The 13,982-nt window shown below is 29.3% G+C and overlaps 2 protein-coding genes across 10 annotated transcripts in view; one reads left to right on the top strand and one right to left on the bottom strand.

The window, feature by feature from the left end:
• The window catches only part of Mi-2 (chromodomain-helicase-DNA-binding protein Mi-2 homolog), a 142,939-nt gene extending 140,405 nt beyond the window's left edge, over positions 1 to 2,534 (top strand). For all 8 annotated transcript variants that reach the window (XM_035374842.2, XM_035374836.2, XM_035374841.2 and 5 more), the window contains one exon: positions 163 to 2,534. In XM_035374842.2, coding sequence (XP_035230733.1) covers positions 163 to 167 — 5 coding nt within the window. In that variant the 3' untranslated portion in view covers positions 168 to 2,534. The remainder of the gene's footprint in view (positions 1 to 162) is intronic.
• Positions 2,535 to 3,514: 980 nt separating this feature from the next.
• LOC118202671 (cystatin-1-like) lies at positions 3,515 to 13,271 on the bottom strand. Of its 2 annotated transcripts, none has more exons than XM_035374844.2 (3): positions 13,023 to 13,271; positions 10,314 to 10,424; positions 3,515 to 5,615 (listed from the first exon to the last, which is right to left on the bottom strand). In XM_035374844.2, the coding sequence occupies exons 1-3, from the start codon at positions 13,062 to 13,064 to the stop codon at positions 5,514 to 5,516; spliced, it is 255 nt and encodes an 84-aa protein (XP_035230735.1). In that variant the 5' UTR covers positions 13,065 to 13,271; the 3' UTR covers positions 3,515 to 5,513. The 2 variants fall into 2 exon arrangements, with proteins under 2 accessions (XP_035230735.1, XP_035230734.1); XM_035374843.2 differs by lacking the exon at positions 13,023 to 13,271 and adding an exon at positions 12,731 to 13,016.
• Positions 13,272 to 13,982: the final 711 nt, after the last annotated feature.

The raw sequence follows: 13,982 nt of genomic DNA, 5'->3' as shown, positions 1-13,982 counted from the left end.
AATTTCAAGAAATGTGATTTAAATGGATTTTTAATTCATAAAATTCTATTTCATGTTTTGCACATTTTTCAAGTTAGGTATTTTAACTGCACTAAAAGACTATATATTATATTAAATGAAATATATATATGTTTCTCATATTAATTGTTTTTTGTCTTTCAGTTTGACCAGAGTGAAAGCATCAGAAGTCGTCCTTGTTCCTGTTCATGTTTTGTTTCTCTTTGGGAAGGTGCATTTTTGCTTTCAGATCCTCTTGAAAGCTTTCCGTGTACTATATATATAAACCTTATCCTCGAACGTTGATGGAACTAAGGAGATTGGAGGATGAGCCAGATGACAGTTCCTTCTTTTCTACCTGCGCACACAGTTTCGTGGTGTGCCTGAAGGTGCAGTGAGAAACTTCGCTTTTAAAATAATTGCGAACAATAAGCGTCTGCTAAGTGCATTAGCAATAATTTTTTAGTTTCATGTGAATATTCATATATATGTATATTTTTAATGTATAAAATTCACATCCTTGTATGGATGTTTTGAAAAAGTGTTCCTTGGATTACTTATACTTCCCTATGTGTCAGCCAATTTCATTTGAAAATTAGAATGTATTTGAACATTTCTATGAAAATCCGGAGAGAAAACTTATTATATCACTTTTTGTAATAAATTACACTGATGCAAAATTCCTACAATTATTTCCAAAGCAATTTTCATAATTTAATTTAACCTTCATAGCAAATAATATTTGAAAATGCCATTTGTGGGAATCGAACCCAACTCCCTGCAGAAAGAGATAGCGCACATTACTGTTTTTCAAAATAGTCAAAAGCTATTAAATACTACGGCATGATTCTTTTGCTAAGTAATTCCAAGGACACATTTTCATTAGTCATTAATTAGAAATAATAAGTGCTTTGCAGTATTTTGGCAATGACTCAAGAGAAGATGAGAGCACATAATAATGCTTTTTTTATAGTATAAGCTACTTATATGCGCTCTAGCATTTTTGCTCAGAGGATTAGATTCGATTCCTACAACTGGCATTTTTTTGTCTTTCTCTTGAGTCATCAAGCCATATCTTTCTTCATTCTTTTGTGCAGATAATTGATAAAAATTATTTTAAAACATCAGTTAAATGCTGTTTTCAAAATTCTCTGTGCAGTTAATTCATATACTTAACATGTTCATTTTATACTTAATTTCTATACTTTCAAACAAACACTTTTTTTATTTAAATTGAATTGCATCTAAACAAATCAGTTATTTTAAAAAAGAAACGAGCATTAGTTTCATTTATAAAACATAATGTGTGTCAAAGCGGAATTTCATACTGAATTAAAAATAGGCATTAGATCGGCATGCATCGACTTAGCATGGTTTTTGGATCTGCCCAAAGATAACTTTCACCTTGAAGAATTCCTCTAGATGTTATGCCCTTTTTATAGTTATATTTTAATTGAACTAAGATTTTCTGTATTTTTCTTGTAATTTTTTTCACTGTTTATCTATTTCACAAATTAAACATAAGAAAATACTGGTTAGGGCACATTATTGTTGAAATATATTTAAAGCCTATTTATCATATTTTTTTAATATATGAAGATAATTTTAAAAACATGATATGAGGAGGTTTAATATCAAATCTGAAAAACTGAAGAACTAAGTGCAAAAATAAAATACATAAAAGGAATATGTTTTTATCTGTGTAAGGGGGGTCATTTGTATTTAAAGGAATTTATGGAAACTGCCAATTCTGTTTTAAGAAATAACACACTCCTGACAATTTAATTGAAATTTGTGAACTGCTTCTTAAATAATTATAAATATAATGTTATCTCACTGCACTTTCTATGCTCATAAAACCAACCTATATATAGCTAAATCGTCGCTAGTCATTTCTCTTCATATTGTGAAGCATAAACATATGGAACCAAGCTCTTAATTTGGGCTCCAAAAGACGCAGAGAAGACTGCTATGGAGGAATAGTTCCTGTCTTTTGTGTACTTGAAATAAAAGAAAATTGGAGCACAGAAGCAAAAATGGATTTTTAAGTTTTTTTTTCCACTGCCAAGTTTTGTTTGTTATGGATGTATATGGCAGATACTTGTGTACTTATCGAATTCAAGTGGAAATTACATTCATTTCAAATTATTCTTACACATTTATATGCTTTTAAGTTTGAAGCATTCATATAGCTTCCAAGCATTTGTTACATAACTTTATGGTAGTGCATCAGAGAAAAGGAACATCTAATATTAATATATTTGGAGCCTTTGTTCAATGCAGTGATTGATGCCAGCCAAAATAATTTCTCATCACTTTTTCCAATAAACTGTAATTCTGTATCTGATTATAGGGCAGCTGCAAAAAGTTAATATTAAGAACTAAATTTTAGAATGTTCTGCATTTTTCTGTATTATCAAATGATCATGATATGCAGTTGATGTTAATTTATTTTAACCATTTACTTATTTTACAGTTGCCCCATAATCTCTTGTGAAAAAAAATGTAATTCAAAATAAACTTCAAATTTTAACTTATATTTGAACTTTTATTTCTTGGGTCAAGTTACTTTTAAAATTACAAATATCTCATAGCTTGAAATTGGTTTAAACAAACACATTCTGTTGCTTTAATAAAAAATATCATCTATTTCTAATTACAGCAGTTATGTATATATTGCATCTGAAGGAAACTGTAGGTGCTAGTATTAATTTCTTTTCATAGAAAGAAGCCTTAATTCTCTTTTATGGTGTTGCCCCCCCCCCAAGATACGTGCTTTAAGATGCTTTTAAGTTCTAGAGATATTTTTCTCCAAATCAGTTCATTGACAATTTCTTTTACTCCCCCCTTAAATCCTAGAATAAGCATGAGAAAAATTTCCATCTAGGCTAACACTGATACAAATATTGTTTTATGCGCTATAAATACTTCTGCACTTCCCCCCCCCCCAAATAAGTTTCATTCTTAGAGCCTGGAAGATCTAATTCATATTCCAATCAGGTTTTTACAAATATCTGAGAATCCTTTTTATTTCAATTTGTTTAATAGAATAATAGTTTAGTTCAACACCTTTGCTTTCATTTTACACGAGCTAATTTATTTTCTCTGTGTAATTTCTGCAGAATTAAAAACAAAAGAAAAAAATAATTTTTAATTTCCTTTTGAATGAATCAATTTTATAATATCTTTTATTGTTTTGTATTTAAAAGTAGATATTAAATTGTAATTATTGTTAGAAATGCCCTTAACATAAAATTATCTCAGTTTCTGCAGTTCTTATAAATTATAGTCTATGAGTGTTGAGCCAAGATTAATAAGAGAATAACCAGAAAGCATTAACAATATTCAGTCAATTAAGTTTAAAAGCTGCAAGTACAGGTTTCAAGATTAACAGATATCAATCACTTTTTTTCATACATCTGATTTATTTTTTCTACAAGAAACTCCACTGTTTATAGATATTAGAGGTTATCCTGTATACACTGATGTTAAATATTCTTTAGTATGTGTTACATAATTCTTGCTATGAAATTCATATGAATTTATTTAAAATTTTTCAATACATAAAAGTTTCATGAAAGCAGAACATGCACAGAACATCCAAAGCTCATTTTGTATAGTAAAATTCAATATAATTTTATTTACATAAAGAAAAAAGTCGTATGAATTATAGCTATGTTTCATCAAATATGTGAGAATTATAACAGTTTGTGATTTGTAATAAAATTTCAATCTCTCTGGCTAATATAGAAGTGAATTTATAGACTTAGATTTTTTTTAAATATATCCTTTAAATGCTTACGAAATAACTTATTCTGCTTACTTTTCTACACACAATTTCCTATCTCCATCATCTCCTATTACATTTCTTTCAACTTATATAAAATGAAGAATTTATCACAACATCTTTTCAATAAGCTATTTAAGTTTAACAGTCTATCCGCCATTTGAATCCCTTATAACACATATATGCATATTTATTTATATATATATTTTATAGTCAAACAAAAGTGCTCAATGGTAGTATAATACAGTACAGTATATAATGAGGGTATTTACATATTATCTTATGGGCCATAAAACTGTAGCCAAGCAGTACAATTTACAATTGGTTATGGATAAGTGTGACATCACAACATACTCATAACATCTGTGTTTTCATTTGATGTAATCCCAAATGATTCTCAATACACCACTTTTATTTTTATGACTTGCTATATTTTTAACTTACATATTTAACTACAGAAAAAAAAAAAAAAAAAAAAAAAAAAAAATTAGTTCCATGGCTGTAGAATCACATTTATGACTGCATTCCGATTCATTGACAGCTGGTTGAGAGGATTAACATCAGTTAAATTTTAAAGAACAGTCAGTCAGAGAAACAGTAATAGATTGAAGCAGTCACCTGCAGGAAGTTTGTACTCATAGAATAGAGTAACAGTAATAATCACTAAATTGAGTTTTTGATAAAATCAGAGGGCTAAACAAAATACTAAAATCACTTTTTAAGAAGTGCAAAAATGAAGCAGGTCAAATACTTCTGAAGCAGTGACTATTTGATAGATCATACAGAGAGACTCACTAAATGTTTTAGTGTAAAAGCTGCAGACGGAAGTCTGGCTCAGAATTCCACAGAAATAACTAGCACAACTTTGGTGGATCTTACTTGATTTTCATGGTTCGACGGTAGCCAAATTTCAACCCGAGTGGCCAGACCCTTGCTTGACAACAATTCGTGGGAATGGTCAAAATCATCAATTTTTTTAGCATCATCATCAACACAAATTTGCTATGAAATAGATGTACTATGAAGATTCAACTCCTTTTAAAAACAGGAGTAATTCTGTCATGTCTTTTATTTGATTTGATAATTTAGTCATTAGCAAGGAAAATATTATGCAGTAAGGAGACAGAAGTAAAACTGTGTTAGACATATAATTTATAACCATGTTTAAAATGATCATTTTCAAAATCTTTCATTATCAGAAAGTATACAGAATTTTAAATAAAAAAAATATTTACTCTATTGCTGTACTAATACACTGTAAGGAATTGACTACTGTAGCTTCAAAACTTTCAACATAATTATGAGAGCATGTTAAGTGAATAACCATTTTATTAACAAAATAGTCATATATATATATATAATAAAAATCACATAAATGAGAAAGATAAAATAAATCTAGTTAAATAAAACAGATACATAAATATAACGGCCCAAAACGAACAACCATTTTTTAAATTAAAGGCTTACATATACGAAAAAAGTCAGATCAATAACAAATCATATATTGCATAAATATGAAAAATATTGCAAAATATATAAAATTTAGCAAATTTTAAATTCTAATGTGACCTCTATATATCCTATATTAAATGTAGAAATAAAAATTTTTATTCATGAATTGAACATAGCATAAATGTGTCTTTAAACATTCGCTGTAAATAGACACAAGCATAGATATATAAACATGTTCATAAATTTTGCTAAACCTGACAAATATCTGTTTTATTAATTAACATGGTCTTTCTCCTGGTTCACAGGATGACTTTGTAAGCTTGGTACCATTTTCTCTCCAGGCTTGAACCCAAACAGTAACATTGCAAATCATTGGCGCCTAAAAGATAAAACCCATTTCAACAGATAGACCATGAAATTTTACTTCTGTAAATATAGTACAGATTTTTAAAATTTTCCCTCATATAATAATATGACACATAAAAAAGAAATACATTTACCTAGCTGCCAACCTTGAAATCTTAAAAACCATGTTCTCATGCTGCATGAAGAAGTTATTCCAAAGGAAAAGTGACTTTAATTCACTTTATTGAAGTATTTGTAATTCAATGCTGATATAAAATATATTAACATTTAATTAGGTATCATGAATTTTATGTTCTTTGGTGAATTTCATTTTTTAATTATCTTACACTTTTATACTGAAAAAATCAGTACTCTTTGTGTTATTGGGACCGGAATCAGAAATGAATGTATGTATGTGTTCATGTATTTACATGTATGTACATATGTATATGTGTGTATACACATACACATATATGCACATGCATACACATACACATGCATACATATTTCTTAATTCAATCCCGATATCAGAAGAATATCGAAAATCCAAGTAGTGCAGGAAAACTTTTCTTTATCAAAGTGAAAATAAAATTAATAATCAATGTACATAATATTTGAGCGGATAAACTTAGTAATGTACCATATATTGAAGTAAGCAAAATTAAATACAAATATTAAATGATTAAATATTGCTTAACTCTTCATATAAAAATTTTCATACATCTGCAGTAGATCAAGACAACGTAGATCACAACATTTAATAAGAGAAATAAAATGTAATAAGAGAAAAAATTCAGATTTCATAAGAAAGTAAAATTTCATAAGAAAAATTATTCTAAAAACATTAGAAAAGGGAGAATGGAATTTGGCTAATTTAAGTTTCATTAATCAATAAATTTCATTTGTTGCTGGGAAACATCTTTAGTACAGGCTGAAAATTAAAAACTGGGAAATTTGGTGATCTACTGGGAAAAAAGGAGATGTGATGAAAAATCTGGAGAGTTGGCAGCAATGAAATTTAGTACCTTTCCCCTTCTAAAATTCAGTTTTAATATGTGAATCTTTTAATGCCTCTAATAATCATTAAAATTTTTAAAAAAATCTGAAAGCTTTCAGATTTTATATTACACCCAAAGGAGCATTTTTTTAATGTTTTGGTTGTTACCTTTATTTATTAAATATCCTGTTCTTCACACTTAAAACATAAAATTCAATTCAACAGCAATATCACAAAACAATTTAAAAAGAGCATACCTTTAAATTTCCAATACACAGTCTCATGCGCTGGAGATAAAAATATTTTTTTTTTTTTTTTTCCCCCTGTACAGTGTTGCAATTGTTCACTTTGAAATCACTGAGTTTGTTAATCAAAAATTCATTTAAGTTTTATAATATATGAAATAAATAATAAAACAATTTCCAAATATGGGCCACCAAATATTTGAGTGGAGGACTACATTATTCACAGTGCAAGAAACATACAACATTCATACAGATTCTACATTATTTAATTTCTTTAAATATAGTACAGAGCAATAATATTTGGTGGCAACAATCTGAAAAGTGAAATGCCGTTTATAGTGAACCAAAGTAAAATGCCAAATTGAAATTAATAACCCTTCTGGGCAAATTGCCCCTTTGGGCTGAAAAGCATGTGAACAAAATGAAAATATTGCTGATTATATAGAAGTAATCATGAGTTAGGAACGTAGATATGTTGATCTTTGACAATGTCAAATATCAAGCATGCTGTCCATCATGAAATATAAAATATATACACGCTCAAACTAAGCTTAAATTAACAGTACGGTTGATCCAACTCTGCTACAGCAACCCTCTATTTTTTTTTCGCCACCATTTTGTCTTCACGAAGTAAAGACATGTTTCTTTTCTTTTTATTCACTCAACACTTTTTCCAACAATCTACTAGCCGAATTACACTTATGCTAGAAATTTTATGTAACAAAACTGCTTAATCATGACAAATATTAACTGCAAAATTGGGAAAAAGTGCACAATCGCAAACTCCTTGCACGTTTTTCAGAATAGCACATACACATAAACCATTTACACGTCGACTTATTTTTACTTAAAAAAACATCCCAGAATTGCACAAAAATGGCATTGCACACACTCTTAACTTTATCCATCTACACTGCTATTTTCTCATAAATTACAAAAATTTGCACAAAAATGCAGGAAAATTTTTCTTAATCTTTAAACTTGGTAAAAAGCACATATATGAAATTACCTGATCGCGAAAAAGTATATACCCTTTCCAAGGATGAACATTTCCACGTATAAAATAAATAAAATATCCAAAAGCTTTTACCTCTAAATTATTTATTATATTATAAACGTCACCAACAAATTTATACGCAAACATTAAAAATAGTTACAAATACTTAGTGTCAAATATTTAAATTATTTCCATAGAAGTTTACTTCAACTGAAACGTATACCAAATTCCTACAAACATAAAATTCACAAAACAACTATCATTTAATTAAAATATCACTAAACCATGTACACGTCGACTTATTTTTACTTAAAAAAAACATCCCAGAATTGCACAAAAATGGCATTGCACACACTCTTCACTATATCCATGTACACTGCTTTTTTCTCATAAATTAGAAAAATTTCATGAAAATACATTAAAATACACAACATATTCTAAAATACTACAAACATATAACTCACAAAATCACGATCATTAAATTAAAATATAATTAAATTAAAAATACTACTTAAAATATAAATAAGCACATACATTAAATTAATAAAAATTACATTACAATCCTAATTACTTTAAACTAAATCATTGCTAATAACAATTTTCCAATAATACCATATTAATTTATTTACTCCTTACATTTAGAACAATGCATAAAAATAATATCCTCAAATGATTAAAAATACTAACTTACCTAATCTTCTTCAGAATCTTCATTACGTGGCACGCACACTTCCCTACAGAAAGAGTTCCAATCGGCTGCAGTACTACTGCTAATTTCTAAATCCGAAATCCAGACAAAATAATTTTTCCAAATTTACCCCTTTTTCCGATTAAAGAATTGTAATTCGTCCATTAATGTCACATGACATATCTCATGATCTCTCATTTCCCTCACACAAAATAATGCGTAATCGGAACTGAGTACTTCTCACATTATTACCAAAGTCCTAGGTAGTAACCTTTATCGCCTCCAAAATGTCGCCAAACTACCTGTTACCATATTCCAAAGATCAGCCAAAAGTACTTTAGGAACCAACAGTGACAAGATGGTGCTAACTAGTGGAATGCCATCACCGAACATAATCTATATTGTCAACAGCTAGTGGTTGATACAGTCAAATGAGATTCTCGGTGCAGTTAAGTGAAACATGGGTACTCCAAATAATATGTACGGGCCTGCATATGAGCTTAAACAAGGAATAATCATATCTACAGCTGGGAAGGATATAATAAAGATGATGAAAAAACAAATAAATTTTAAGAGCAGTAATTAATCACTCTAACATGTACTATACAGTATAAGACCAACAGTCCCAGAGAAGGGTACATTTACAGGTGGCTCTTGAGACAAATGATGCTTAAATATGTGACGAAATGGAAAATTTAAGAGCAGAACTATCTGAAAACAGCCCTGCTTAGAAAATGGTAAAAGGGTTCCACATGATTTGAGTGGCAATCAGAAGGCAACACAAACAGATATTTATGATTTTTAGCAGTCTTATCTAAAAAGGATCCCTTTCTGAACAGAATGCTGACATACAATGAAGTACTTTATCATAAATTATGTGATAATTGTATAGCATTACATGAACCCATTTTGAAACAAAGAAAACTACAAACATATGAAAAGAAGGTTATGTTCTATGTTTTAGTCCACTGTTTAGAGCACATTACAAATTCCAGTCCTTAAGTTAATGTTTGATGCGTATTAGCTCTTAATGAAGTGATTGGTCTCTTCCTTTCTCTGAATGATCCATTAATTCAGATGATTACTTCGATATATTGAGATTGTTTTCAATACCATAATTAGATGAAATGAAGAACACTTTTTTTCTACAGGATGGGAGCCCCCTCTCAACGGGCTACATATGTATATGTGTTTCTTGATGAAACATTCACAGATCATTGAATTGGTAGAAGTGGACCAATTTCATGGCCAATCCATTCCTCAGATGTTGCAGCATCAACTTCTGGTACCTGAAGCTACTGATACTGAGTTTGGGCAGTTCTTCGACTTGATATTTTCAAGCTGGCGATTTTGAGAAACATGCGAAGTTGTGGGTGATTCTGCACTTGTCGCCAATGGTGTGGGCTCTCCTAGGATTTTATCAATGTGCTTTTTTCGATGTATCATATAATCTTTATTTAACAATTAAAATTTGCATTTTAAATTTTTTTATATGTTAATAATGTTTGTGATGAATATGGAAAGCTTGAGAATGCTTTTTAAAATAAGGTGCAAATTTACAACTGAACACACTTTTTATCTTTCCATCTGAAAAAAATCACCATATTGCACCAAGATGGTTGCATTAATACATAAGTACTTAAATTATTCATTAACTATCTAATTTATATATATTCATAGCAATTAAACAATTTCCTCGTGAGTGAAAAAGAGTCGAAAATTTTATTCCTTTTCTTTAAATTTCAATTTGTGTATTTTTACATAACTATTCATTCACATTAAATATTAAAGAATGGATAACTCACTTCACACTTAAGGAGATCACACTGCGATAGGTCTGAATTATTGCTACTATTCTTTTTACATTCTGTAGGTGCCATTTTAATTGTCATCCTGTAATTTATTCCAGATACAACCTAAAATAAATAGAATTTAGTTAAAATAGTAATAAAAACATGAAAGCTAACAAAACAATTCAGGGTAATTTCCCTTTATGATACCCCTTCTCTCAGGTTGGCACAATCACAACCTGGCATAAAACACGGGCAACAGAAATCAACATTCGGGGTTTTGGTTTTCAGCTGTTGGTCTTATAAGAAATAGCTAAATAAAGGCATAATCTGCTTTCAAGTATTAATAAGCTTAATTTACACATGGTGCCAACCATACTGATGGATACAATCTCAGATTTTGTTCTCCAATAAATATTTAATTATAGTTACCCCAATGATTAAAGTATACATAACTTAAAGAAAAGAAGGTAACCATAATAAATGTTTGGACATGAATTATAAACAAATTGACTTCACTTTGTTATTAAAATGTTAATCAGTTAAGTTGTTACTTCCTTGTTAAAATGGCCACTGCTTAAGCCTTTAAAGGAAACATTTAAAAATGCCATACGTTATAAACTGGACTATGAAGTCTGCTAATTTTGATGATGGTACTTTTCTGTTATCAGGACGAGATTCAGAAGTGGGTAAAATCCTAGTATACGGTGCAGCCTTGGCACGACTTTGAAAATTATCGCCAACACCAAAAATGATCCAAAGAACGTCTATATATATAAACTATACACACATAGTATATATACTATATACAAAGTATATATAATATTAATAATTTATATTATATATACTATGTATATAGTACTATATTACTATACTATGTAATACTTTATATTACTATAATATGTATATAGTAATTACTATATGCATAGTATATATATGTATATATACTATATTTAACTGTATATTTTCTTTGAATGACCCGTTAACTACTCATCGCATATGTCCCGTTTTTACTGCTCATCATAAAGTCGCCAAACGTAGCCAAATCCCGTGTGCACCGGATACTAGGATTAAACCCAGAAGTGTATATATATATATATATGTGCACATGTATGTATGTATGCATGCATATATACAAACACACATATACATACTTAATAACCACTTTAACAAGGAAATACTTTAACATCTTATAAATATTTTCATAAAAAAAATGATGACATACTCATATTTTTATACTTATACACTTTAACAATTACATAAAACACAATTAATCCTAAATATTTAAAATATTGCCATGGCAAGTAACAATGACAAATATTTAAAATATTGCCATGGCAAATAACAATGACAAAGAAAAGCAAAATTTTCCCAATCCTATTAAAAGAAAAAGAATACGATTTAATGAAAGAACAAGTAAATTACACTGATGGTTAACATGTTTGGAAATATCTGCTTTACTTGGTAATAAAAAAAAAAAAAAAATATGCGACAATGTTAACAAAAATGCACCAAATACAGTTTTCAAAGTTTTTTTTTTTATTATTATTATTACTTCCTTCTTCAAATAAATTTTGATTTGTGCAATACAAGATAAAATTATACTGAATTAATGTACTGTTAATTTATGAGTATAACAAATCAGTTTTAATGAATAATAGGTGAGGAAGAACATTTAGAATATAAATAAGATATCCTACAGTTCGTAACCACACATACATAAGTTATACATATTCCTAATTTCAACTACACCAGACACTGCCCCCCCAAAAAAAATCCTTTCAAGTTTAGCCTTGAAATTTAATTCTGGAGTTACATAAACAATGATCGCGCATTTATGAAATATTAATCAGATTATTTAATAATCACACCAGCACTTCACAGTAAATTTCTTATTCATAAAAAAATAGTTATGTATGTTAAAACATAACATATTTTTTGCAATTTGAACAGTTGCAAACACTTTTAACTTCGCAGTTCAATCCATCATAAAAAATTATTACACATAATTTTCCTTATAATCTATCATGTACTGCTAATAAAGGAAACCCGAAGTACTGCTGACATTTAATGCAAAAATTGATATATACAAAAATGTAACTCATTCAGAGCTTTGAAACTTTAGAAAAGCATCAACTTCAGCAAATTCATTCACAATTTTGAAACCTCAGAAAAGCAATAATTTCACATCGTTTTAAACCAATACTTTATACTAAAGCATATTCAAATATGACAGTTAGTAGTCTCCTAATTAAATGACATACATATTTTACCACTAAATAAAGGATGTCTCAATTCCTCTACATTAATCACTCATAAATCTGATCTCTTTCGGGGGGGTTGCATTTTGGATGATATTATTGATGTTCCTATAACCAGATTAAGTATCATTCATAAAATATACCCTAAATGCAAGTTAACTGATTTCGTACCTGGGACTCAGCTTTTAAAATTTCAACTGGTTTCAGATGGTAAAGTGAATTTGATGATGCTGAAATTTTATTTGTAGCAAACTGAGCATGTTTCGCAACTTCAGGAGAATTTTTGTCGATTTCTTTCCAACCGCCTGTCATCATAGCCAATGTTCCACAAAAGAAATTTAAAATAATCAACGCAGTAAACTTCTCCATTTTTCCGTTAAACAGTATAACAACGCACGAAGCAGTGACGTAAATCACAGCACAACGTAAACAAAATTAGGTTGACTTTATATCCAAAACTTACATCCGTCTTATCAAGGTCAACGCTAAATCTCCAAACACGCATGTAGGTCACGTGACATCTGATCGACGTCTCGAGCACGAGCAAAGTCGGTGTTGGCACGAGTCATTATACTCCGTGGTCTCGAAGCATCGCTATATTAAGAGGACTCATACACCTTAAAACCCATAAGATCTTCAAATAGGTGATTGTTCCAAGAATTGGGATAACTTATTTATTTTAAAAGAAATTACTTCCAACTTTTTACAGCTGACTACATAATATTTTCTGAAATTGTAATCAGAAAATTTGTGTTGCCACAAATATTTTTATAATTTAGTCCGCTTTGTGACAACATTTTTCGTCATGTTTCCACATTGCGCGCACAGTTTAAAAACTTCTGTTGCATAATTTAATTCCATATTTAATATATAGCTTTTATAAAATTTGGAGACTACTGTGAACCTAAATTTCTAAAATTTCATGTTAATTTTTTATTTTATTTTGAGTTGAATTTATAAAATGTATTTTATTAAAAAAATTTTTAAGGTTTTCGTCCATCAAATTTTTCAATATTAAAATATTCATCAGATTTTTGGTTCAGTTAGAAAATAGTGCCCATATAAAACATTCCATCAAATTTCAAGCATGTACCATTAGCCATTTTTAAAATATCATGCGCGCAAGGTGGAAACATGGCGAAATATTTTGTCACAAAGAGGATTAAATTACAAAACTATTTGTGGCAACAGAAACTTTATTGTTACTAGTTTCCAAAGCAGCTATATTATGTAGTCAGCTGTAAAAGGTTGGAAGTAATAGCTTTTAAAATAAATAAGTTATCCCAATTCTTGCAACAGTCACATATTCGAAGATCATAATGGTTTAAGGTGTATGAGCCCCCTTAAGCCAAGGCCTCCGTTTCTGAGCAGAAAGAAGGACGAACAAGTTAAGCTCCCGATTTCCTTTATCGAGCTGAAGTGT

Source organism: Stegodyphus dumicola, chromosome 12, assembly GCF_044657685.1.
Source record: "Stegodyphus dumicola isolate Sdum_Otavi_A_Nest chromosome 12, ASM4465768v1".
NCBI lineage: Eukaryota > Metazoa > Arthropoda > Arachnida > Araneae > Eresidae > Stegodyphus > Stegodyphus dumicola.
Note: the sequence above shows the minus strand (reverse complement) of the source record. Positions and strands in the feature narration are given on the sequence as shown.

Bases quoted from the DNA above. Each gene is read 5' to 3' on its own strand.
- LOC118202671 (XM_035374843.2), bottom strand. From the start codon at position 12,928: ATGGAGAAGTTTACTGCGTTGATTATTTTAAATTTCTTTTGTGGAACA. The intron at 10,425-12,730 runs GTACGAAATCAG...TATTTATTTTAG, and splicing joins TTTTAAAAGCTGAGTCCCAG to GTTGTATCTGGAATAAATTA. The intron at 5,616-10,313 runs GTGAGTTATCCA...TTTATCTTTTAG, and splicing joins GTGATCTCCTTAAGTGTGAA to GCGCCAATGATTTGCAATGT.